Source organism: Ochlerotatus camptorhynchus, unplaced genomic scaffold (genome assembly GCF_037179485.1).
Source record: "Ochlerotatus camptorhynchus isolate MF236.1 unplaced genomic scaffold, CSIRO-AGI_Acam_v1.1 ptg000330l, whole genome shotgun sequence".
In the NCBI taxonomy this organism is placed as follows: domain Eukaryota; kingdom Metazoa; phylum Arthropoda; class Insecta; order Diptera; family Culicidae; genus Ochlerotatus; species Ochlerotatus camptorhynchus.
Genome location: NW_027040818.1, coordinates 14,156,285 through 14,182,081, shown reverse-complemented (window position 1 = coordinate 14,182,081; position 25,797 = coordinate 14,156,285). Strand labels below are relative to the sequence as shown.

Genomic DNA, 25,797 nt, shown 5'->3' with positions numbered 1-25,797 from the left:
TTCGATGTCAACGGTTGTTATTCCTGATACTATATGTCACTCGACCAAGTCGAGGGAGCGCCCGGTCGCACAATCGCCCGGTGACGACCCAGTGGTTGTCGCAACATTCCCCGACCCGTGTGGTCCGGGACTACCGAAGACGTCCAAGACAGCAATCTTCGCTGATGGTCGCAAGATGATCCCTTTCGCTGTTAGAATCCTAGCCTTCCTGACTTGTCCATCTTGAGCAACGCAAACCTCCGTGATCCTCCCTCTAATCCAGTGATTCCTCGCCGTATCATCAACCACGATCACAATGTCGCCTACCTGGAGTGGCTTCACCGGCTCGAACCATTTGGACCGTCTCGCCACCACCGGTAAGTACTCACGAGTCCATCGGCGCCAGAATTCGTCGATCATCCATTGAGCTAGCTTCCAACTATCTCTGAGCGCGCTACGATGGTCTATTGGCTGCACTGCTGGTTGATTTACTCCCTGTGTCCCATACAACAGGAAGTGATTCGGCGTAAGTGCTTCTTGATCCGCCGAATCGAGAGCGATGTAGGTTAGAGGACGTGAGTTGACGACTGATTCGGCTTCTAGAACAATGGTTTCGAAAGTCTCCTCGTTCGGTTGTCGCAGTCCGTTCCCAATGGCAAACATGGCTGTTTTTACGGATCGTACCATCCGTTCCCATAGGCCACCCATGTGTGGTGCTGCAGGTGGATTGAAAATCCATTTTGTGCGCGCGTTGGTGAATGTCGACGCGCAGTTTTCATTGATCTTCTTCATTTCCATCTTTAGTTGTCGATTCGCTCCAACGAAACAGGTACCGTTATCGCTGTATACTTCTAGAGGCGCCCCACGTCGTGCCACGAACCGCCGAAATGCCATTATGCACGATTGCGCCGATAGAGTGTGGACCACTTCCATATGCACCGCCCTGATGGTCAAGCAGGTGAATAAAGCCACCCAGCGCTTGACTTGGCTTCTTCCCACTTTGACCAACATCGGCCCGAAATAGTCAATACCAACGTACGAAAACGGCTTCACGAACGGAGTCAGCCGAGCTCTTGGTAACGGTGCCATCCGAGGGATCCGAGGAATCGCTTTGGAGTTCTTGCACCGCTGACATTCGGCAGCTACTTTTCTCACCAGCCGTCGCAAAGCAGGAATGTAGAACCTTTGCCTCATGTCATTGAAGACCGTCTCGTTGTTGGCGTGAAGCAGACGTTGATGGTAGCTGTCAGTAAGAAGGAAGGTTATCGGATGCTTTTTCGGCAAGATAATGGGGTACTTAGCTTCGTATGGGGCGAATGGAGCAGCCCCAATACGACTGCCCATTCTAATGACTCCCAATTGATCCATGAACGGCGACAGTTTATAAAGTGGACTCGATTTTTCCACCATCGGTTCGTTCTCTCTATCTCCTTTTGTCTTCAGTAGCAGATATTCCAGTGAAAACGCTTCCTCCTGCGCTTGCCGCCACAATAAGTTTTCCGCTTCAGCAAACTCTTCCGAAGACAGCTCTCTTCGGATTTTATAGTTCCCAGCTCGTTCCTTAAACAGTCTGGCAGCTTTACATACGTACGCAACTGTCCTGTGCAAGCGAAGCCAAATGGAGAAGCGGCTCACATCGACAACAGGGTCATGCACTACTTCCTGATGGTGAAACAACTGTCGCACTTGTTCTTCCGCAGTGTCTTGAGGCTTTCGGTGAACCGGCCATTCAGTTTCTGGTAAGCGAAGGAACTTGGGTCCGTTGAACCAGAGACTTTCCTTGCTGAAATCTGGACCAGCTTTCCATTTCGTGGCGTCGTCTGCTACATTCTGCCCTGATGGCACATACCTCCACTCGTCAACTTTGGAGGTGGAGAGAATTTCTCCAATACGAAATGCCACGTATTGATGATAACGGACGGCATCCGAATTTAACCAGGAAAGCACTGTCGACGAATCCGACCAGAATACCCTCCGGGTAGTTGGAAGCGTTAGATGCTGGCAAACATTTTCCATCAAGCGGGCTCCAATCAACGCCGCCTGCAATTCCAGTCTAGGTATAGATACGGGTTTCAAAGGGGCAACTTTGCTTTTGGCGATGATGAGGGAACACTCAACTCCACATTCACCTACTGTTCGCAGATAGATGGCACCTGCATAAGCCTGTCGACTCGCATCCACAAATGCATGTAACTCCGATACCCTTGATTGATCCGAACGAGTACAACCCAGAAGACATCGTGGAATCTGGATTTCACCCAGATGTGTAAGGTACTCCTGCCATGCTCTCCAAGTGTGTTGCAAATGCTCAGGGATCAGTTCATCCCAGTTTGTCCCAGCTCGCCAAATATGTTGCATCAAAACTTTACCGTGTATTATGAAGTGAGCTATCAACCCTAACGGATCAAAAATACTCATTATGATTCGAAGTACTTGCCTTTTTGTCGGAATTGACAGACGGCTATCCAGAGACGACAGCTCAGAGTTTGATGGAGTCGTGAACGTGAATATATCACTACCGGGAATCCAGAACATTCCTAGAACTCGTTCCGACTCCGAATCCAGATTCAGATTCTTGTTAGAAACCTCCTGCAGTACTCCAAGATTATGTAAAACTTCCCTGGAATTCGATACAAACTGACAGATCTCAAATCCACCGCTGGCGTGGATATACTTCACCTGCTTCATCAGCTCAATCGCCTCGTCCACTGTGTCCACGCTGTCAAGGTAGTCATCGACATAGTGGTTGTTGGTGATTGCCTTCGCTGCTCGTGGAAACTCCTCAGAGAACTCCTCCGCATTTCTGTTCTTTACGAACTGCGCTATACACGGAGAGCAGGATGCCCCGAAAATGGCTACATCCATGACGTACACTTGCGGTGGATCCTCCGGGTTATCTCTCCACAAAAAACGCAAGAACTGTCTATCTGCTGCACGAATAATGATCTGGTGAAACATTTCTCGCAGATCTCCACCAATCGCTATATTTCTCTCGCGGAACCTTATCAGCACGGCGATGAGCGAAACCAGCAAATCTGGGCCTTTCAACAAAAGATCGTTGAAGCACAAACCCTCCACGGTTGCAGCTGCATCCCAAATCAAACGAACCTTGTTCGGTTTTTTGGGATTTTGGACCACCCCAAGTGGCAGATACCAGGTATGTCGCTGGTGCACGGAATCCAACTCAGTCTTCGATGCGCGATGTGCGTAGCCTTTGGATATGTAACTTTGAACCAATTCCTTAACCTTGACGTAGAGGTCTGGGTTCCGCAGCAAACGCTTTTCTAAGCATTTTAAACGACGGAGTGCAAGTGGATAAGTATCGGGAAGGTTATGTTCATCCTCCTTCCACAGAAGGCCGACTTCGAAACCAGTTGGAACGCGAATAGTTGTATTCTCGAGAATTTGATTAGCTCTCTTGTTATCCTCGGATTCCGGTTTCAATGTGATACACGACTCTTCGATGTTGAAAAATTGCTTCATCAGGTCATACAGCATTGCGTTGTCAGGAACTTGTTTCTCCTGGACCGTGTGGAAATGCAGCTGTTCCCTACCTTCAGGTTCCGAATGCCGGCCGTAGATGCTCCAACCAAGCCTGGTTTTAGCGGCTATGAGACTTCCATTACCTCCTTCTCTTATCTTTAACGCGCTGATCAGTTTCACGTTATCGACCCCAATGATGAGCCTTGGTCTGACATCGGAGTAACTTGTTATGGGCAAATGCTTGAGGTACGGATGTACATTGCAGATGTCCTCGTAGTTCAATGTCTGGCTCGGTAGCTTGAGGTGTTTGACCGTTCGTATGTTTGACAAAGAGTATCGTTGGTTCTTAGTTGTTCCAGAAACTATCAGCTGGATCCGTTGTGACTTTTCTTCGACCCTCGACACGTCACCTGTCCAGCAGAGATGCAGTGGTGCTTCTGGGCCTTCTACTCCAAGCCGTTCAGCTATCTCAGCGTCCATGATCGTCGACGTTGACCCGTCGTCCAGAAAGGCGAACACGTTTACCTAATTACCGTTTGCGTAGAGTGTAATCGGTAGGTAACGTAAAAGAGAGCAAGCTTTCAGAAAATGGTGGTTCTGATGAGCAATATTACTCGAATTCACTTGAGCTTTGGACGAACTGGGCTGATTGTTGCTTGGAGCTGCACAATGCAACAGTGAGTTGTGACGTAATCGGCAGTTCTCGTATACGCATTCCCTTTTGGAACGACACGGCCATGATTTGTGAGGCACCAAGCAAATGCGACACAAACCTTTCTCTCGGACTGCTTTCCATCGACCCTCAACGTCCAATCGTTTGAAAGAATAACAATCCATAATACGATGTCCAGCTTGACTACAGTAGGTGCAGGTTTTCACTGGTGACGATTCCGCCGAATCCTTAGGGGAAGTTTCCTGTCCTTTGCTAACCTGGTTCGCACTCGATCCCGTATGGTGAATAAATATTTTCTCCTTCTGATGTTTTTCACGCGTGTTCTTCTCCTGCCTGGCACACGCTGCATGCACTGGATCAACATGCATCGTCACATCGCTTGCCATTGCTACCAAGTCGGCCATAAACTCGGTGAAAGTGGCCAGGTTCACGTCTATCCTTGTTCGCTTGTAGTTTGCCCACTCAAGCTTGAAGTTCGGTGGCAATCTATCCACCAACTCGTAGAGCAACATAGGGTTCGACAGATGATGTTGTTGTTCTGCGACGACCATATGCTCGACCAGATTCTGTACAGCCATGCCATATCTGATCAACGTCTTCAGATCGTCCGCCTTCGGAGCAGGCACGTTACGCAGTTGCTTGAGTAAAGCGTTTATGATCACCTCCGGCCGGCCATACAATCGTTGTAGAGTGGCCATCACATGCGGAACTGATTCCGGGATCAAAAGTCGACTGCGCACAGCCTCCAAGGCGTGCCCTCGCAAACATCGCTGCAGACGTGCCAAATTTTCCGCATCGCTGTAGCCGCATACTTCGGTGGAGTTTCGAAATGAACTGTAAAAAATGGGCCAGTCTTGGGGATCTCCTGAAAAAATCGGCAGCTCTCGTGTTATCACTTGTCGGGCTGCGATTTGTACTGCATTAGGGCCCACGCAGCCTGTTGAATTACTTTGCCCCGACCCGTAAGCCGCTGACTGACGCGGTACGTCCATGTTTTGTGGTACGTACGGTCCATATCCTGACGGAGGAAGCCCTGGTACTTGTGTTTGGGTTAGTGTACGAGGAATAGTACCAGAATTCGTAAACTGCATTGTTCCAGCAGACGAGCTGATCGTTGGGAAACTGCGTGATATCGGCAAATCGGGCCCCGGCGGTGGCTCCGATGCCAACGAAGGAAACGCGGGAGGCACATGACAATCCCATGGTTCGAACCTAGGTTGTTGGTTCGTATTAGACGGCATAGCTGCTGGGATGATGTGCTCAGCCTGGTTAGGCCCCGGCGGTGGCACTAACGGCAACGAATCATTCACTGACTGAGTGTAATAACGCGAAGATTCCAGCCCCGGTGGTGGTTGTGGAACGAACGAAATACGTGACGGAGGTACGTGATACGCGCTGTTTACCGTAGGCGCTGTCGTTATGAGACCGATATCAGCATGATGAATGGTCTGCTTGGCCCTCGAGAAGCGTACTGACGTTGACGTCCCGAACTCGGTCCCGAATGCACTGTCGTTGTGTAATGGAACTGGCTTAGGAAGCGCTTCTGGCGCATACCTACTCGTATCGAAATCATACAGTGTCCATTGATTACGAGGGGGCACTGGTCTTGACGAACTCATCATATCTACGTTGAGATCCATAGCAACACTCCTCGCTGGTTCAACTATTGTTGCTACATTACTTATAGCTGTTCTCGGTACGGGCTTGTAGTTGTTTGCTGCCATAGCACTGGGAATTGACGTCGGGGGCAGCACTGGCGCCGACGGAATGGTCACTAGTGCGCTTGTAATTGGCCTCGGTGGTAGCGCTGATTTCGGCACTATTGACATTGTTGACGCGGACGAAACGATCGCGATGGTGTTGGGAACCGATACATCAGGTCCCGGCGGTGACACTGTTGTCATCGAATCGACCGCGACGAATCTATACCGCATACCAGGCCCCGACGATGACACTGGTACAAGCGTAAACGATGTACACTTTCCCTCAGATTCAGCTGTATTACCTGGAAGATCGCTGGATTCTGTTGAAGTATCTTTAGGAGTACTTGTTACTGTGGATTCCGGAGGAACCTGTACCGAAACGTTTGGTTCTTCTATCTGTCCTTCGGCAGTAACGACCAACGGTTGAGCGGTTACTTCAACATTGCTCGGCGAAGACTGTTGTGGATGATTACTGGACGACGCGGCAGCATTACTGATTACTGTTTGCTCCTTCAGTCTGACCTCCTTTTTCAATCCATGACTCAGTGTTTTCCCGAACTATTCGTCGACTAACTCCACTCCTATTGCTGGCCTTGTCATCGTCACGATCAAGGTCCGCTTGAAGTAACTCAAACTTTTGCTTCAATAACTTTTCTTCTGCTTCCAATCGCATCCTCCTGAATCTTTCCTCATCGTCGATTTTCTTCATCCAGAGTCGATTTTCCTCTTCCAACTTCTTCAAACTTAATACCAGCTGAGCCGAGCTTCGGCTACTCCGGGATCCCTGGCTGGATCTTCTGGATACGCTTGAAATCATGTCTTCCTTCTCTGTACACTGTTTACATAGGAAACTGCGATCAGGGTTAGCTATCGACTCGTTCACCCCTGCGCAGCTGAAGTGCACGAACTGATCACAACGATCACACTGCACTAAATCATCATCCGAATCAGGACAATCGCACACAATGCAATGCCTTGCGGTTACTTCACCTGGATTATGGGCAACATCCGTCGTAGAATCCTTAGTTTCATCCATCGTATTCCAAAAATGTCCTTTCGTTATCGAAATCGATGAAATCTTTGAAGAAATGTTGCGATAGTTTGGAAACAAAACACTGAAATTCTGCTAGCTGTTACTTACAGCTTCAAAGCTGCAATTTTATTTAGGTTTTAATTATATCGATACATAGGTATCCAATGTACTTACATTTCAGTATTAGAATAACAAATTTAGATTCCAATTATCTTATTTTCAACTTTAGATTTAGGTAGTGGTGAATCTAGGTTAGGAAACTAATTAGATCAAATTCTGAATGTAATAATACAAATGACTTACGGATTTATAATATTTAGATTTTACTAATCCAGACCACTATTCTAGTACTAAATAAAAGCAATTAGGTTTATATCAATATTAAATAATTCCACAAGCAGATGAATTTCACTTTGTGTTAACGTGGTTCTTAGAAAAACACTTCTGATTACTGTTTTCGATGTCAACGGTTGTTATTCCTGATACTATATGTCACTCGACCAAGTCGAGGGAGCGCCCGGTCGCACAATCGCCCGGTGACGACCCAGTGGTTGTCGCAACAGGTTGCTTCTCGGGATTAATAAGCTCCATTCCTTTTATAGAATCGATCTGCCTTCCGTGACAGGCATTGAAGTTGTCGCATGTCAGGTAAATATTCGAGGCAAAAGCCTCAGTATATCTTCCTCCAAGAACTGCGATTTCTCGCCAAGGTTTCTCTGATATCTGCTCAGCTTTATCTGAGCCACGGTTGATTTTAGGAAATTTTAACTCCCACGGTACAGGCTGGGGGGAACTGTACGATGACAACCGCTCAACCCTAATATACGAATTTTGCGATAACTTCAATATGACAATTCTAAACACTGGGGAAGTAACACGAGTGGCCAAACCTCCAGTAAGAGAAAGTAGATTAGACCTCTCCCTCAGTTCGAGTTGACTATCGTTGGATTGCTCGTGGAAAGTAATTCAAGATCCCTACGGTAGTGACCACTTGCCAATCAAAATTTCTATTACCAATGGTTCATCTTCCACTCGCTCGGTTGACATCGCGTACGACCTCACGAAAAACATCGACTGGCAAAAATTTGCGTCCGCGGTTCTCGGTGGTACTGATTCGGTTGAGATACTCCCTCCGCTGGATAAGTACTCCTTTTTATCGAGACTTATTGTTGACTGCGCTCTTCAAGCGGGTGCGTGGTGGGATAAGGATTGCACCGACGCAAACAGCGAGAAGTCCGCCGCGTTTAAACGTTTCCGCAAACACGGTAAGGTCGGGGATTTCGAGCGGTACACCGACCTCGAGAAAACTTTTAAGGGCTTGATTAAAGCCAAAAAAACGCGGTCACTGGCGTCGGGTCGTCGATGGTTTGTCGCGAGAGACTTTCATGAGAACACTTTGGAATGTCGGCAGGAGACTGCGAAACGCGTCATCAACGTTCGTGATCGTCCATCGGGTAGTAATGAAATAGATTCTCCGTTTTCGATGGTGGAATTCTCACTTGCTCTCCTCTCATGTAACAACTCAGCTCCAGGAATGGATAGAATCAAGTTCAACTTGCTCAAAAATCTCCCAGACGTCGCGAAGAGACGCTTGTTGAACTTATTCAATCAATTTCTGGAGCAAAACATTGTTCCGGATGACTGGAGGCAAGTAAGAGTCGAAAACCCGGTAAACCCGCGTCAGATTATAACTCGTACCGTCCCATCGCGATGCTGTCCTGTATACGGAAATTGTTGGAGAAAATGATTCTTTTTCGTCTAGACAAATGGGTCGAGTCGAATGGTTTACTTTCCGATACGCAATTTGGATTTCGGAAAGGCAAAGGAACGAGCGACTGTCTTGCGTTGCTTTCAACTGAAATTCAACTGGCCTATGCGCAAAAACAGCAAATGGGTTCAGTTTTCTTGGTCATTAAGGGGGCTTTTGATTCTGTTTGTATCGACGTCCTTTCGGATAAACTCCACGATAGAGGGCTTTCACCGTGGAGGAAGACGGCTTTCATTTGAGTACCTCTCAAATTCTCTTTTACTCAGAGTTGCTCAGAGCTACTCCGGTTTGCTCTGGGATCTGATCTTATTTGCGACGAAAACAGAATTAGTATGGCATACCCAACGAACAATTTGAGTTGATTAACAGCTGAAAAGGTCATTTTTTAGCTGAAGAAGCTTATTTTTGCCTGAATAAGCTGTTATTCAACATTCAATGTTTGTTGGGTATAGACTTTGAAATCTGACCATGCAAATGTTAGTTCGGATGCAATATTTGAGGTTCATGGAATCTCTCCACTTCGTGTTTTCACTGGCACTGACTGGCCATCCAGAAGTCATACAGGTGGGCAAATTTAATAAGATGCTTGCTTCTCTGCAGCAGAAATATAGATTAATTTTGAACTTAGTAGATCGCTAGATGTGTGACCGTGAAATTGCAAGGTGGTTAAACCAAATTGTGTAGAAAATAATTCCGTCATTAGTGTCCTTCAAAAAGGAAATGATCTCGTTTTCTACCAGTTCATAGAGGTTTTGGCTATTTTCTTAAATTACTGTGGCGATGGCTTTCTGCAGGACACTTTTCGTTTGCAATGGCAATGAAATTGTCCAAGATCTTGCCACCGTAATACCATAGAGGTAACTCTAAGACCACTGGGTCCCGAAGAAAAAATTATTATTTTTGGCTCACTCAGTACCAGAACAACGGTCCCAAGCAGTCCCAAGCTATTTCACTCACCCCTGCATGTTCTGCATGAATCCACACACCCCTGATGTTATCTGTCAAACTTTCATAGCGAATCAAAACAAACATAGTGTAGTAATAGAATTTCAACTAGAATAGGGTACGTTAATCGTTTGCTTGGGACCAATAGGCTACTAAAGTGGTGAGCCAATTTAAAATCGTTAGTTTCGTATTGATTGTTGGTAATACTACTGAGATGCTTAGAGTAAGCTAATAGATAAATAAAACCTTGCAGCAACCAGCTCCGGTGACTTGTTCTTGAGGATAAGTCCTGCGAGTTCCAAACTCCAATAAATGTGATTGCTTGGGCTGCGCTGTCAAAACAATCGAGATAATAAAATCGTTCATCAGAGAGCAAGAGAGTTCCTCAGAGTTACTTTGGATTGCTCCGAGTTTCTCACTGTCTTCCCCCTCGGCTTTCACCAATTATGAACAACTATTTGAGCAACTTTTTGTCTGAGAAATATATGAGCTTCTCTCATGGAAACTCGACAACTTCACGAATTAGTTACATGGGTCTCCCCCAGGGCTAATGTTTAAGCCCCCTTCTTTATAATTTTTATGTAAAAGACATTGATGATTGTCTTGATGAAAATTGCTCGCTAATGCAGCTTGCAGATGACGGGGTTGTGTTCGTTATAGGACCATTGCAAGATACCTTAGACAATTTGTCTGCTTGGGCTATGAAGCTAGGTATCGAATTCTTTCGAAAGAAAACTGAGTTGGTTATTTTTCCTAGGAAGCATCATCCTGCACAGTTACAGCTTCAACTAAAGGGTAGAACAATCACTCAAAGTATATCTTTCAAGTATTTAGGTGTCTGGTTCGATTCCAAAAGCACGTGGGGAAAACATATTGCGTATGTGAAAAAAAAAATGCCAACAAAGAATCAATTTTCTTCGTACAATTACTGGAACTTGGTGAGGAGCACACCCGGAAGATCTGATCAGGTTGTATCGAACAACCATCTTGTCGGTTCTAGAGTACGGTAGCTTTTGCTTTCAATCCGCGGCAAAAACACATATCCTGAAGCTGCAACGGGTTCAATACCGTTGCCTCCGAATCGCGCTTGGCTGTATGCACTCGACGCATACGATGAGCCTCAAAGTACTCGCGGGTGTTCTCCCACTGACAGATCGTTTCGCGGAACTGTCCTTCCGGTTTCTTATCCGTTGTGAAGTAATGAACCCATTGGTAATAGAAAACGTTGAGAAGTTGCTCGACAGAAATCCTCAAACAAGATTCATGAGTCTCTATTACGAGTACATGACGCTGGAGATTGGCCCTTCTTCATTCAATTCCTCTCGTGTTTGCCTCCAAGACTTTTATAGTTCCTCTGTAAATTTTGATCTGACCATGTTGCAAGAAATCCGTGGAATACCAGATCACCATCGGGCGATGGTTGTTCCCATATTTTTTGCAAACAAGTAACACCATGTTAGTAACAATAAGAGTTTTTTCACAGATGGGTCAACTATAAACGCTTCCACTGGATTTGGAGTATTCAACGAATTTCATAGCGCCTCATATCAACTGCAAAACCTGTTCCGTATACGTTGCGGAACTAGCAGCCATATTCTACGCAGTAGAGCAAATTTCCTCACTACCATCTGATCACTATTTTATATTTACTGATAGCCTTAGCTCGTTGGAGCTAGCTATTCGATCAATGAGGCCGATGAAGCACTCCTCGTATTTCCTGACCGAAATCCGAGCTAAATTGAGTACTTTATCTAACTGCTCTTATACTATCACCTTAGCTTGGGTCCCATCTAATTGCTCAATTCCAGGTAATGAGAAAGCGGACTCGCTAGCTAAGGTGGGCGCTATGGAAGGCGATATTTTTGATCGACAAATCGCCTTTGCGGAATTTTTTTCAATTACCCGTCAGCACGTCCTCACCAACTGGCAACAAAAATGGAATGAGAGTGATCTGGGAAGATGGTTACATTCTATTCTCCCACAGGTATCGAACAAGCCATGGTTCAAAGGATTGGACGTGTCATGTCAAGGCTCATGTCCAATCACTACTCGTTAAGCGAACCCTACACGTTTCAATATATTGACGCGAAGGGGAATTATTGACAATAATATTGATGATGTGAATAAAGAAATATTGTCAATTCCGATGTATTGATGTCAATATAGAAGGTATTGACAATACGATTATTGTCAATAAAAGCTATCGTGTAGGGTCCACTTTAGACTCGTTAGGCTCGCAGGCAGCAATTTGTGCGCTTGTGGTACACAGCAAAAAAATAATTTTGATATCACATCAAAGTGGATGCACTACAATCATGTCGAAAATTTCATGTAATTTTTATGTCCACATAAATAAACAAATGCAGTAAAAGCAGCGTAATGTCAGTTCATGCATTGTATTATTGATAATTTTGTCCTTTTTAGCAAGTAATATTACACCATATTTTCGACATGATTGTAGTGCATCCACTTTGACGTGATATCAAAATTATTTTTTTGCTGTGTAGTGGCTATCACGATATCGACCACGTGCTTTGGTCATGCACCTTCCATTGTGTTCCAAGTTATCCGCATCCCTCAGGGCCCGAGGAAAACAACCTTTGTGGCCCGTTAGAGACATCTTGGCGAGACGAGATCGCGATTATTTTATTTTAATTTATGTGTTTTTAAAACTGATCGATCTGAGGATTTAGTAGTTAGTGACATCTTGTGTTCTCTCAAGTTGCTAGGTCTCCATCGGTGTACCCCCATGTTTGTCTTTTTCTCCAGTATGTCGCCTAGTTCTAGATCAAGAGCACATTGCTCTAAAAAACCTTGTGTTCTCAATCCCTACCCTGCCACCTGTTTGTTACAATTTGTTACCCCTAACCTAGAGATAGCCGCGAGTAATCGGCCCCCGCTTTACTAACGTTAGTTTTTAAAGTAAACACGTCTAGTTTGGTGGGTTGTCTAACAAGTTCTGAATTCGTATATTTCTCCTGTTCCTTTACATACTCAACTTCCCTTTGTGGGACTCATTCTCTTCAGAGCTCTCACTCTCCAAGTGAGGTTTAGACTAAAGAGCCTGAATTTATAAAGAGACTAGGGGTATCCCACTCTAAACTTTTTATATCTCGCGTTATACTTAGAAAGTTCTTACAAATACCTAAGATACCTGGAAATACTTAAAAATACTTAACCTTTATTTTGCATTAGTTTGTTACCACCGTTGCTAAACACATTTTAGTTGTTTATTTATCGGATGTCGCCAAGGATTTTGTGTGAATATTTGAAAACTGCAGTGTTAATATTTTATGCTATTTTAAATGTTTCGTTTTGTTTTGTAGGCATCAAGATATAGTCTTCGAATAAGAGAAGATCATTGCAAAAATGATTCACCTATAAATTAAAGGGCGGAAGAATCGTCAACGGTGGAAAAAACAGCCGCTGATTATTTCTCCAATTTAGAAACGAATTGCATCATTTTCACATTATACCTCACTATTAAATATGTCACTTTTTGATGCGCATTTAGCATGATCCGTTCGACATGTTACAGGAAGAAGTCAGGTTTTATGTACTTTTTGAAAGTTATGATTCGGCCATGTATCACTAACTTAAGACTCTTAAGGACCACCCACATTAGATCCGTTTGCGTTGCGTTGACACAAATTTGACAGTTAGACAATAGATTTAGCTGTCACTTCGCCGCAACGCGTCCGATCCGGATCTAATGTGCGTGGGCCTTTAGGACTATCGAATCTGAATAAGAAGTTGAGGAGGTTTACCACACCATTCGCATTCTACTTGTTGCCGAGCTTGTGGTATCTGGACAGTCGCAATTTTGTAGCTTCCCACCGAACGTGTTTATTCTGCCGTAAAGTACCATAATTCTGCGCAGGCCTAATTCCGGGCTCTTTTGAAAATTTCTAAAATAATTGGAAATTGCATATAATTTGAATTGAATTGAACATGATAATATGTTGGTTAGTTGCCTTTATTAAGGAGATTTTCAGCCAGACGCTGGTTCATCTCCGGCGATGATGGTAGGTATTAACTACTTGTGCATGGTAAAAATATAAATTTAGATAAAACTGTAAAATACTGCAAAATTTTAGCGAAATGCACGGAATTAAGTGCTGCGCAAAATTATGCCACTTTGCCATAAATATTAAACATGTTGTAAATATGAACTACGTTTCCTCGGATTTGGAACCGTCAAATCTCATCTGTTAAACAATTATTAGAGCTGGACATGATTGATAAGCCATATCTGCTGTGTTGATGTCGAATCCCTTTTTTAATTGACTCTATCAGCTAACAGCAAAGATTGTAAAACTTAAATTTAATAAATTTATTGTAACACATGACATGCGAATAAATAAGTATCGATTGTTCAAACTTTTAAATAAAAACAACCAACCTATCAACTTCTTTTACGTGTCGCGTTCTGGAACGATCGAGCTGTATAAGTCTCGCATGAAACGCTTCGATTAAACCGGGATAATCTATTTGCCACTACGGATCAGAATGATAACGATTCTAGTGTTTTTGAAATCCTCAATCACCAGCACCTTGTCGTTGGTAGTTACAATTAATAAAACTGGAAAATTTATGTACAAATGAAAACATCGACTTCTAGCAAAATTCTAATTAAACTACTTTACCAGATGTATGTATGTTCTCCGAAAAGCGTATTGCAATCAGTACAATTTCCTACTGTAAAAGATTCGCTTCATCGTCGTAGTTCGACAGGCAAATGCGCAGCGTAACCCTGGTATCCTTGACCTTTATAGGCATAGCCAAGAACTTATACTTCTCCATACTTGCACAGCTTGTGCTAACACTTTTGGTTACATTCTTGGGTCTCCCATGTCAATCAAGGGTTCCTTATTTTCTTGAGAATCTGGAACAGCTCTGTTAAGGAGTCCAAATTCATGATAGCGCACTGGAAAGTCGGCTCAAAACTAAAGAGGTTCTAGAACCTCTCTACTCTAAATCATCAGTAATTCGAATAACACACGATTTTTTTCACTATTAGATAAGCATAATTGAAATACATAAACCAATTATCATGATTTTATTGCAATTATAAGAATTAATTTCATTTCATAAGTGACAAAAACTATAAAATTGACGGGGCTTACAACAACAAGCAACAACCCAACAAACATTGGAAGCGGACTAAGAGCTTATTCAGGCAAAAATATGCTTCTTCAGTTAAAAAATAGCTTATTCAGCCCTTAATAAGCACAAATTGTTTGTTGGGAACACTAGCAACCGGTAACTACGATGGAAATTATACAAGATTAAAAATAATTTAAAATACTTAAGAATACTTATAAGAGATTTAAACATATTTAATGTATACTAGTACTAAAGTTTAGAGTGGGATGCCCCTAGTAAAGAGACGACATCTTATCGATTTGACAGGTCTTCTGATCGATTGGAATGACTTTTCCTACACGGATAGAAATCTCCTTATACCTTTAGGCAAATTTCTATTGCTGATTATTCATAAAATGTATAAGTCAACTAATAAACAGACGCCTTGCAAAAAGTTAATGAAGATCATGTGTCAAATGAAATGTATAAGCGGTCACACATACCTTTTATGCATTCTTATAGGACCTGTGTGGTTTGTCTTATGGTATGTATAAGGCTGATGTTTTGGCAAAAATGTATAAGTGAAACACATAAATAAAATAATTGATTTTCGTTTCGTGTATGACTTCGACAGACAATCGATTGTTCCAATTTTGACATATCGCCTCTTTAGTTTAGACGAGTTCACTACAACTCCTTCTTCCTTAAGTTTTGAATACAAAATACTTTAAGTGAATAAATGCTTGTAAATTCAACAGCTTTTAATTCACTTAAAAAAACTCATAAATCGAAAAACAGAAGGTTCTGTCAAATATTTAAATTGCTTATTCCAAAATTTACTAAACTTTAATTAATTTAAAACAATGTTCGATACTATCAATAATAGTGAAAATCTTCTTTTCTTCGCTTCTTATGTTTTCTCTTAGATTTTCTAATCGATTCCATCCCTAATAAAAATTGTATGGTTAATTTGCTTAACGACGTGTTCTGGGTATCATCCAAACGATTTGTGGAATAGTTCAATGATTTGGGTTATCGGTCGTTTATGGTTGTTTTTTATTAGGGATAGGTTGCGAAAATTGTGGTAGTTCAGTCGATTCATTCGATAGGGGTTCTTCCTCCTTGTAGATAAACGAATCAGCAGCGAAACCATAAAATTCTGGATCTGCTTCCGCATCTTCCCCGAAGTATTCTTCATCCTGGTTTCGTTTTCTTTTGCTAGTTCTAATGTTGCAATCGTTTTGTGCGCTGGTGCTGGTTCAACTAAATTCTCTCCTTGGAAAACGTCACTTCTCTTCGTTTTCCGGCGAGAATGTATTGGTGCCTTGATCTGGCGCACGCTATGTCTGAAGGTACTTTTTTTGCAACTTTGATGTACCTCAGTTTTATCTTCCCAGGAAGTTAGTATTGATCCGAACAATCAAATCTGTGAAGGTTTTAAAATAGTTCATCTTGGGTTTTTTGAGAAAAAGTATTTTGAAGTATACTTAGCCGTTTATGAAGGCGTATATAGACTATTGGCGAAACAAAACTGTTACGAATCGAAATAAGTTCAGCTGAAAATAATTCAAAAGGGGATTGAAGAAGTCAAAATATTAAGTTTCAATGATACAGTAAGATTTCTTCTTCGGTACCGTCAGATATCGTAGCGTTGTCATGATCTTATAATGTTTAAATTTAATAATAAAATAATTAAAGAAATATCCCTAAATTTACTATTATCCCGCCGTTCCAAAGCAAAACGATATTGTGGTTCTCAGATTTTGGACAAAATTGTAGTTTTGTTTCTTATCACAATTTTTTATTTATTTTGTCATTAGGGTGACCATTTCAACGTTAGGGTGGCCCAAAAAAACGATTTTTTTTTAAATGCCTTTTTCAAAAAATCATAACTATTGACACACTAGGCCGATTTCAAAGTTCAAAATATTAAATGAAATGATAAAAAGAAACAACTGTAATAAAACATTTGAATGATGTTAAAAAATTGAAAAACATTGATTGTTTTGCTCATGCCTTCGATCACATTTCACAAGGAAAGCGTAAAAGAGAAATAGGTATCGCAAGACATTTTCTCTATTATACCTGATTTCTAAGGCATGGAGTGAGATTTGTTCCACCAACGACCCGATGAGACAGCTATTAGAAGTTACATTCAAATTATAATAACCGGACATTTTTTTCCTTCATTTCGTTGAACTTCGATGAAATTCTTCAATCGTTCCGGATGTTATATGAACGTCTCTGAGTTTCGCTTTTTTCCTGATTTTCTCAGATATTTCATAAAGTTCACAGTACTTTCCAAATGTTATTAAATGATCCTTGTTGTTCACAGACCATCCTAAAGTTTGCAAAATTTTTCTCACGTTTAAAGAACTTTTTGCAGAGCATTTCATATAATATTGCTATAGTTCACAGAAGTCTCTTGAAGTTCGTTGAACTTACCAGGAGGACATTGAACTCCTCTGAAGCTCACAAAACGTCCCTGAAGTTCGCAGAAGTTTCCTGAAGTTTATAGAACTTCTCCTCTAAAGACCAAAGCACATCTTTCAAATTTGAAGAATTTCTTGAAGATTGTAGAGCTTCCCTGAAGTTCAATGAACTTCTCTAAAATTCAAATACTGAATTTCACTGCTTATTTGGAAGAACTTCTTTAAAGTTTGCAGAACTTTCCTTATATTCATTTAAGATCCCTACAGTTCGCAAAATTTACTAGAAAGTCACTGAACCTTCCTGAAAGTTTCCTTAGACAAAATATGGGAAGTGCAATTCTGTAGTAATTCAAGGAGAGGGCTACCTAATGTCACTGAGCAAGAGGAGCTAATCTCATGTGAGTTTCATTCCTGTATTGTCGACATTATAGGATAAACGATTTTCAAACAAATTCGTCATGGTTTTCAGAATTTATTTTCGATCTCACCGTTGAATCAAACATCTCTATTTATTTTTAAAAATCCTAGAAAATTTTCCACCCCTCAGGACAAATGCCACCTTCGCCACCTACTGAGTACGGGACACAAAACATCTGGATACCTGCCATATCCTGTATTGAACTCCAGTAAAAATCTTTCAACGATCGTCGCTTCTAAAGTGTCATGATTTTTTTTTACATAGTCGCTTTTTCGAAGCACATTAAGCGAACTATTTTATTTCTTCATGATTCCAGATTTTCTACACGATACATCTATTGAAAAAAACACTCAAAACAGGACGAAAACCAATGCCTACTATGATTACGTAGCTGTCACGGACTGTCCTGCTCGTTTTTTTTTCTTTTACTCTTATGAGGAAAGAGAAATTAAATAAGATGTTGTGCTACCAACAAAAATGATTTTGCGCAAAGTCGTCATAATCAATATGGATCTTACTTACAAAGAGAACTTCTTTAATGCCATTTGGATTCATTAAATCAACTTTTGAACAGTATTTAACTGCATTTTTTCAATTCATTTGGTCCATAGTCCATATAAGTCTTCATAATCTGCTATGTAAACTTCAAAACACGTTTTCTCAAAAAATCCAAGTTGAAATATTTTAAAACCATCACAGATTTGATTGTTATGATCAACACGAACATCCTGTGAAGAAAAATCAGAGGTACATGAATGTTGAGCAGAAATGATCTTGCCGCCGAGGGAGACTTTTCATCCCGTCAACTAATTTTTCATCCTTGAGTGCGTTGATTTGTTCTAGCTGAGTAACTGGGCTACTAAAAGTGTTTCTCCATCCAGAGTAAAAAATGTCAAGCCATGTTCGCCCCATAAGCGGCACAAAATCGTTCTCAAAACGTAGGATAATCAAATTATGTTGTTTCGTTCTGTTTCCTAGCTGCACCTGGACTTCCGATTTCCAAAGAACTTTACCTTTACTTTTACCGTCTATCACAACAAGCTTTTTATTGCACTGTTCAATTGCTACGTTTTTAAAGTTTCTCAAGAACAGTTCCTCGGATATTGCACTTTCTGCCGATCCACAATCGACCTCCATAGTCAATTTCTTTCTTTTTATAGTAGCTTCAACATAGCACGGCTCATTTATTCTATTTACTGAGGAGATCATCATGCAATTCATGCTTGTATCCTCCTCACTATCCGAATTCAAATCCTTTTTAAGACGTATAAAAAGACCTGAAATTCCTGAAATAGGAGGTTTCGGCGAATCTACAAACTTAACACTCCGGAAATCCATACGCGGACTCTTCCCTTTTAATCGGTAGCAATATTTCCCAGTGTGTCCTTTTTTCTTACAAAAAGAACATAAAAATGTCGGCTTCCCAGAATGCGTTCTTCTTCTATCATCGTATCTACTCCTGGATGAAAATGAGCGATTTCTATCATTGCTTCGACTAACACTCCTATCTCTTTGCCTAGAAGCAGACCGATCAGGCCTACGCCTACGGTATTATGAAATTCTTAAATTTATTAGCCTCAGTGTATGAGTTCCTGCAGGTTTTCCCAAATATGAGTAAATTTCTTATAAGACGAGAAAATGCTGTGTCAACTGAATTCAGTCGCTGAGTCACTCCGATTGGTCGTGCGTGCGTATGCCAAATGGGTGGATTTTTTTCCCGAAGGGGCTAGAAATTATGACAGCTATCAACTTGATGATGGTTTTGACCGAAACGTCAAAGATCCATAAACTACTCGCTTGATGTTGTGACAACTTCAGTGGAGGGTTCAGGAAATTCTTCTGAAATTTCTAAAAATTCTAGGATATCTTGCCAACATTGAAAATGCTCCTGGAGTAATCATAGCTGCTAAAAAATCACAAAGTTCTAATCTTCCAAATATTATTAGAAATTACCATCATCCGCTATAAATTCATAGCGCACTCATTGAAGATGTCTCTGGAACCCTCGGCTTGTGAAGGTAAGCAACCATAGTTCAGTGTTGTTCAATGATAACCGATCGTACTCTTGAAAATCAATAATCTCGTTGCAGACCTGAAAGCCTTCGAACGGCGTCTGACAGAAGTTATAGCAGCATTACAGCCCTCGACCCTACGATGGAGGAGTAAGTCCGCTTGGTGCTCCCTCGGCACTTTTAAATCACTAATTCCTTTCCACTTCATTGCAGTAGTCTTATGTACCATGTCCCTTATTACATTCGTGGGAGCATTCTACTGGCTGACTGATCCTCGTACTTCCATTGTCCCATTGATGGATTCGCTCTGGAACCATCCAGTATTCACGTTTTCAACTGCAATACTCTGTAAGTCACAAATTCACTACTCTTAATCGGGCAACAAACTGATCTAATTACCCTTCTTCCAGTGCTGCTGTTCGTCTTTGGAATCCACAAACTGGTGATGGCACCGCAAATCATAACGTCCCGCACCCGAAGCGTGCTGGCAGAGTTCAACATGTCCTGCGATGAAACGGGCAAACTGATCCTGCGGCCGAGGCCCACCAACAATTCGCGGTACATGGATATGAGCTAGAATGCAACGCTCGATTTTTTTAAATTTCCTCCCAAAAGCAAGAAAATGCTTTACATGTTAAAAGTGTTTTTTTTTTCTCTTTGCATTTGTGCTCCTTTTTGAATCTCTATTTTCCTCCTTTCCAGATTCCATTGTTTGTGAAGATGTCCCTTTCTTTCACTCCAACACCCTACGTTTTATGTTATGTTTCCCCCTCTGTTCTCTTTTTCTTCGTCTGCACTTTCGTAGATTTAGCAACGGTAGTGGCACCGTCCGTAGTCCGAAGAAGACGAAACGTTAGTGTGGATTGGCCCTACGGGAGAACAAAAACCGACCCACGCGGAAGGAAGCTTAGAAAAACAAAATCTGTAACCGGGACACGATGGTTTTAATAGGATCCAATTGTAAATAGATGTTTTTTTTCTTGCATTTGTATTGCCGAAAATTCTACAAATTTAGCTATTCATTTATAACTGTATTTTTGATCTATGCATTCGGAGTGTTCGGTTTTAGAGTTTTCAAGGATAAGGCAAATAAAGACCTTTGTTGAAAAAAAAAGTGGTGGTGTTTTAAATGGTTTGGTGCCTTTCTTCAGTCGGAACTTATAAATTAAACAACGTGATTTTTATTGACTATCTAAAAAAATCCAAAGAGCTGCAACTTTTAAGTTTGAGCGTCAAAATTTCATTAGGCTTTTATTTGCTCAATTGATTCGTTGTACTTCAAGAAATAACAATTTTAAAAAGGGTTAGTTCAGTGAGAAATGTTTTATAAAAACTGCTCAAACTTCAATCAAGCTCAACTTCTTCTTCGCATTTCAAGCTTATTGCTTATCGCATATTTAGCATTGTGTGGCAATTACAATCATACTCATATGTTCAGGGAAATCGATAAATTTTCCAATCCGAAAAAATCCTAGACCGGACCGGAACTCGAACCCAGCCACCTCCAGCATGGTTTTGCTTTGTAGCTGTGCCTTTACATACTGAGCTATGGGAGGCCTGATCAAGCTCAATCAATACCGATATAGCAGCCAAATTATCAGAAATTTGGGTGTTCAGACTGGAAAGTTACAGCTTTAAACTTTTTTGGAGATTAAAAAATTAAAGGGTTGTGTCCTAGACACGACCGCAGTATGACGTAGAACCACGCAAAATTGATGTTTGTTTTGACTTTAAATGATCTTTATTTCTTGTGTTTGTGTGGTTTACATGTATGAATTTTTAAGTGACACAGATGCGTATTTTCAACTTTAGTACATTTGACATTTTAATTATTAATTACAGTTCCTAGTCCTATCAGGCCTGTTTTAGAGAATGACCACCTCTTGGTGGGATTGGTTTGTTTTAAATTGAAAAAGGAAACTACTTATAACTACTATTTACAATTACAACTACTATATACATCTAATCTACTATATACAAAATCAAAGCATGTTCTGATAAAATACATTTTTGTGCAAATTTTGTGTTAATTTCGTTAATTCTGGAATCTATTTTGGCAATACCTGCCTCTTCGTGTAAATTTGTTATTCTAGTGTCGAAAGGACGATCAAGAACCATCCTCAGCACTCTATTCTGAGCGACCTGAATTTTGTTCCTGTGAGTCTGTGCACATGATTCCCACACCGGAGCTGCGTAGAGGATCGCAGGTGCTATGATTTGTTTGTAGACGGCCAGTTTGTTCACCCTTGAGAGGCGGGATCTGCGGCAAATCAGTGGATACAGACACCTAACCAAGGCAGAACACTTGATTACGGTTTTCTCTACATGCGAACGGAAAAGGAGCTTTTCATCGAACAACATCCCGAGATAGGTTACTTCGGCAGACCACTCAACCTTCTGGCTGTTTGAGTACTTTTTTTGAAACAAATATTTGTTTCAATTTTCGCCATAGGTTTTTAATTTTCGCCACCCTTGAGATCTAATTTTCGCCTCAATCAGGAAATGCATGATCCTAGTCTAATGTTTCATCGTTTAACTACTCAGCCACGAAAATAATGAACAAAAATAGCTTATAAGCCAAACTAACGTTTATTTAAACTTAAATGACAACAAAAATGAGAAACATATTGCTAGTTGCATTAGTTGAAGTATAGATAATCAATACAGCTATTGAGTGAGTAGAACTAGTTACAATGAAGATTTCTTTCTGCGTGCTTTATCCTTCAGATATTGCTTCAAGACTTTTTCTTCTTGCTTCTTTTTCTTTTCCGCTTCTGCTTCAATTTTTTTTCTGCATTCGAATGAGTTTCCTGTTCTTCTTATCTTCCTCAGTTCGCCTTTTCTCTTCTTCCTTTTGCGTGAATTCTTGAACAAATTAATCGGAAGTCAACACGTGATAGCGTTGTGATTTATATTCTCGCTTAGAAGATCGTTTTAGAGATGGCGGTGTATTGAGAAAAATTTTCAATGGTGTTCTGGAAGGTCCTGGAACTGCACCATCAGGAGTCAACATTGGTGTTTGGTCAAGACTAGTTTGTGGTGTTCCTGACTCTTCAGGTGTGTCTTTCTCGCCTGGAGGAGCTTCAACTACCTCAACATAATCAAAGTCACATAGTTGTCTATTGCCTTCGACGCTCTCTCTATCTGTTTTCATTATGTCCGGGTAGTTTTGCTCAATGACTGAACATATTCTATACAATGCCGTATCTTCGTCGCTGTCCAGACAAACAAAATCTGCTCTGTACTTTTTCATCCTTGCCCCACCAATAGCTACGGCGCATTCTTCGAGTGTTCTTTTCGCATGTTGTAGCTGACGAGACATCTCTGTAGGTTCCAGAGTCGACCCGCGTTGCCTAGGATCAGACGGCGGTTCTGAAGACTCATCATGAACGGCAGACTTTTTTATGTACTTGGATGAATCAATTGCATTTCGATTCCACGGATAAAGTCCACATACTTTGAATCCGTTCTGAATGGATTTCACAGTAAGAGAATTCCGTAGACAATCTTGCAATACTGTGGCAAAATTGTGCGCATTCACAGAACTTTCAGGATTTCCATCGCGAAACCGTTGAACTGACTTTGGCCAACCATTTTTCAATGGTTTAAATGCAGCGACATCTGCCGTCTGCATTATCCTGGTAACATTAGGATACAACGCAATCAAAATGATATTCAGCTCTCGACACATTTGTGAAGTCTCTACATTTATATGGCTACTGTGGCCGTCAATGATGAAAATTTCAGGTTTTTTCATCTGTTTAGCCATCAGATGGGGATCCAAGACATTTCGAATATAGTCACGAAAGACATTAGCAGTCATCTACCCATCAGACTTGGCGACTTGGTGATGCACCATTTCGGGGGAACCGAATCCACCACAGATTTTGGTATTGTTTTATAGGAATAAATGATAGTGGGAGGAATAGTTTCCCCAGAAGCGAAGAACGAAAACATTGTCGTTATGTTGAGTTTACTGGAGCATCGCTCAACATCGTAAACATTGCGACTCCCACGTAAAGCGAGAACGGTTTTTGTTTTGGGGTTCAATTCAAATGAAGTTTCATCTCCATTTATGATGCGCTGCGGATCTTGAAGTATTTCCGTAAGTCCTTTCGCAGTCAAGAAAGCTTCAATATTACCTAACCATGAATGTATATCAGATGGAGATAAAGCGGTACTAGCTTTTGTTACGAATTCTGGAGTCCTCAAAGAAATTTTTGGATGCCGTTTCAAGAACAGCTGCATCCATGTTCGACCAAAAATAACAAATAATAAATTAGTGATAATCTCATGAAGAAGCCAAAAATAATTCATTTTACCTGGAGAGATTTTTGGAAATTTCGTTGCTCTGGGGTTGGCACTCAAGATTTTTTTTTTCACTCTGTCCAGCAGCATCTGTTTCGTTACGGGAAAACCCCGTAAAGATCCATTCTTCAAGCTCGAGTTCCTCCTCTTGGGTCAAAACTGTAGCTGGACCTGGACGGAACACTGTTTGAGATTTCTTCGCAAGCCGCGACCGAATTGTCGATCATGGGATTCCGTAATGTTTGCATGCCTCAAGCAAGCTCATCTCTTTGCGCCAAATTTTATCAACCGAAGCCGCAATCTCAGCCTCGGAATATGTGTTCCGGTAACGTTTCGGCTTCTGAGTCTGATGTATAGTGAATAACTTAACAACTTAACAAATTTAGAGTTTATAAACAAAATTTGATAATAATTACCATTTTTACACAGCAGCGGAAAGGTGCAGCTCAACACTTGACTCAAACTTTTTGTTTACAAATAATTTTTGATAGTTCACACAAAGGAGGCGAAAATTAGCACTAGGCAGGGTTTCAATTCGAACAAAGAGATTTTGCCAGGGTCGATAATTAGAATCGTGTGAATTTTGTGTGCTATATTTCGCTACCTTTTATTTTCTAATTTATATTTAAAATAAATAGTCTTTGCACCAACCGTAACTGAATTTGTATAGTAAAGGGTGATACGGTCAAAATTTGGTCAAGGGAAAACGCGTGTAAATCGGTGAAATCGTTTATTTAAAAAATCAAATTAAATTTCTTTTTCAAGTTCAATTAGTATAAAATTCAGGAAAAATATTCAGTTAGGCTTCCGCTTTTCCAAATCCGAATTGCCGGGCCTTACGCTTGACCCCTGCCATCAGATTTTGTACAGCCACCTTGTCCACCTTCTTCGCCGCAGAAAGCCAGTTTGCCTTGAACTGCTGCTCGCCCTTAGCAGTTTTTTTGGTCTTCTTTAGGTTCCGCTTGACAATAGCCCAGTATTTCTCAATTGGGCGGAGCTCTGGCGTGTTGGGAGGGTTCTTGTCCTTGGGAACCACCTGCACGTTGTTGGCGGCGTACCACTCCATGGCCTTTTTACCGTAATGGCAAGATGCCAAATCCGGCCAAAACAGTACGGAACAACCGTGTTTCTTCAGGAAAGGCAGCAGACGTTTATTCAAACACTCTTTCACGTAAATTTCTTGGTTGACAGTCCCGGAAGCTATGAAAATGCTGCTTTTCAAGCCACAGGCTTGCCAAACCAGATATTTCTTTGCGAACTTTGACAGTTTCATGTGCTTGAAAACATCTGCTACCTTTCCCCTTCCTTTTGCCGTATAAATCTCCTGTCCCGGAAGCTGCTTGTAGTCGGCTTTGACGTAGGTTTCGTCGTCCATTACCACGCAGTCAAACTTCGTCAGCCTCCGGGATCGCGCTTTGGCCGTCGTATTTTGTTTATCATCGCGATTTGGAGTCACTACCTTCTTGTAAGTCGATAGTCCGGCTCGTTTTTTGGCTCGATGCACGGTTGTAGACGATACACCCAGCTTATTTGCGGCATCTCGGAGAGAGAGGTTAGGGTTTCGCTTGAAACTACCGGCAACTCTCTTTGTCGTCTCAGCGGCTTCCGGTTTTCGATTTCCCCTCGATCCAGACTTCCTGGCTGTCGACAAACGTTCCCCAAACACTTTAATTACATTTGTAACGGTTGATTTGGCAACTTTTAGCGATTTTGCCAACTTTGCGTGCGAGTAGCTCGGATTTTCGCGATGCGCGAGCAAAATTTTGATACGCTGCTCTTCTTGCTTGGACGGCATTTTGACAACTGAAGAGTGAATTCCAAAATCAAAATAGGAGCAACATTCTACACACACACACCTTCAAAATGAGGGGTGTTCAGGTTTTTTAAATGCAAAATTGAAAGAAATACGTCAAGTTGATATTGACCAAATTTTGACCGTATCACCCTTTAAATGATGT

The 25,797-nt window shown here is 41.6% G+C and overlaps 1 protein-coding gene across 4 annotated transcripts; it reads left to right on the top strand.

Moving 5' to 3' along the window:
- The first annotated feature begins 19,318 nt into the window (after positions 1 to 19,318).
- Positions 19,319 to 20,601, top strand: Cnep1r2 (CTD nuclear envelope phosphatase 1 regulatory subunit 2). 4 transcript variants are annotated; one of them, XM_065230741.1, is made up of 5 exons: positions 19,319 to 19,537; positions 19,610 to 19,681; positions 19,748 to 19,879; positions 19,942 to 20,089; positions 20,337 to 20,599. In XM_065230741.1, the coding sequence occupies exons 1-5, from the start codon at positions 19,510 to 19,512 to the stop codon at positions 20,386 to 20,388; spliced, it is 432 nt and encodes a 143-aa protein (XP_065086813.1). In that variant the 5' UTR covers positions 19,319 to 19,509; the 3' UTR covers positions 20,389 to 20,599. The 4 variants fall into 4 exon arrangements, with proteins under 4 accessions (XP_065086813.1, XP_065086812.1, XP_065086810.1 ...); XM_065230740.1 differs by having other exon boundaries at positions 19,745 to 19,879; positions 20,337 to 20,595; XM_065230738.1 differs by having other exon boundaries at positions 19,610 to 19,879; positions 20,337 to 20,601.
- Positions 20,602 to 25,797: the final 5,196 nt, after the last annotated feature.

Excerpts from the sequence above, each read along its gene's own strand:
- Cnep1r2 (XM_065230738.1), top strand. The coding sequence starts at position 19,510 with ATGTCTCTGGAACCCTCGGCTTGTGAAG. Across the intron at positions 19,538-19,609 it reads GGAACCCTCGGCTTGTGAAG|ACCTGAAAGCCTTCGAACGG; the intron begins GTAAGCAACCAT and ends ATCTCGTTGCAG. Across the intron at positions 20,090-20,336 it reads AGGCCCACCAACAATTCGCG|ATTTAGCAACGGTAGTGGCA; the intron begins GTACATGGATAT and ends GCACTTTCGTAG.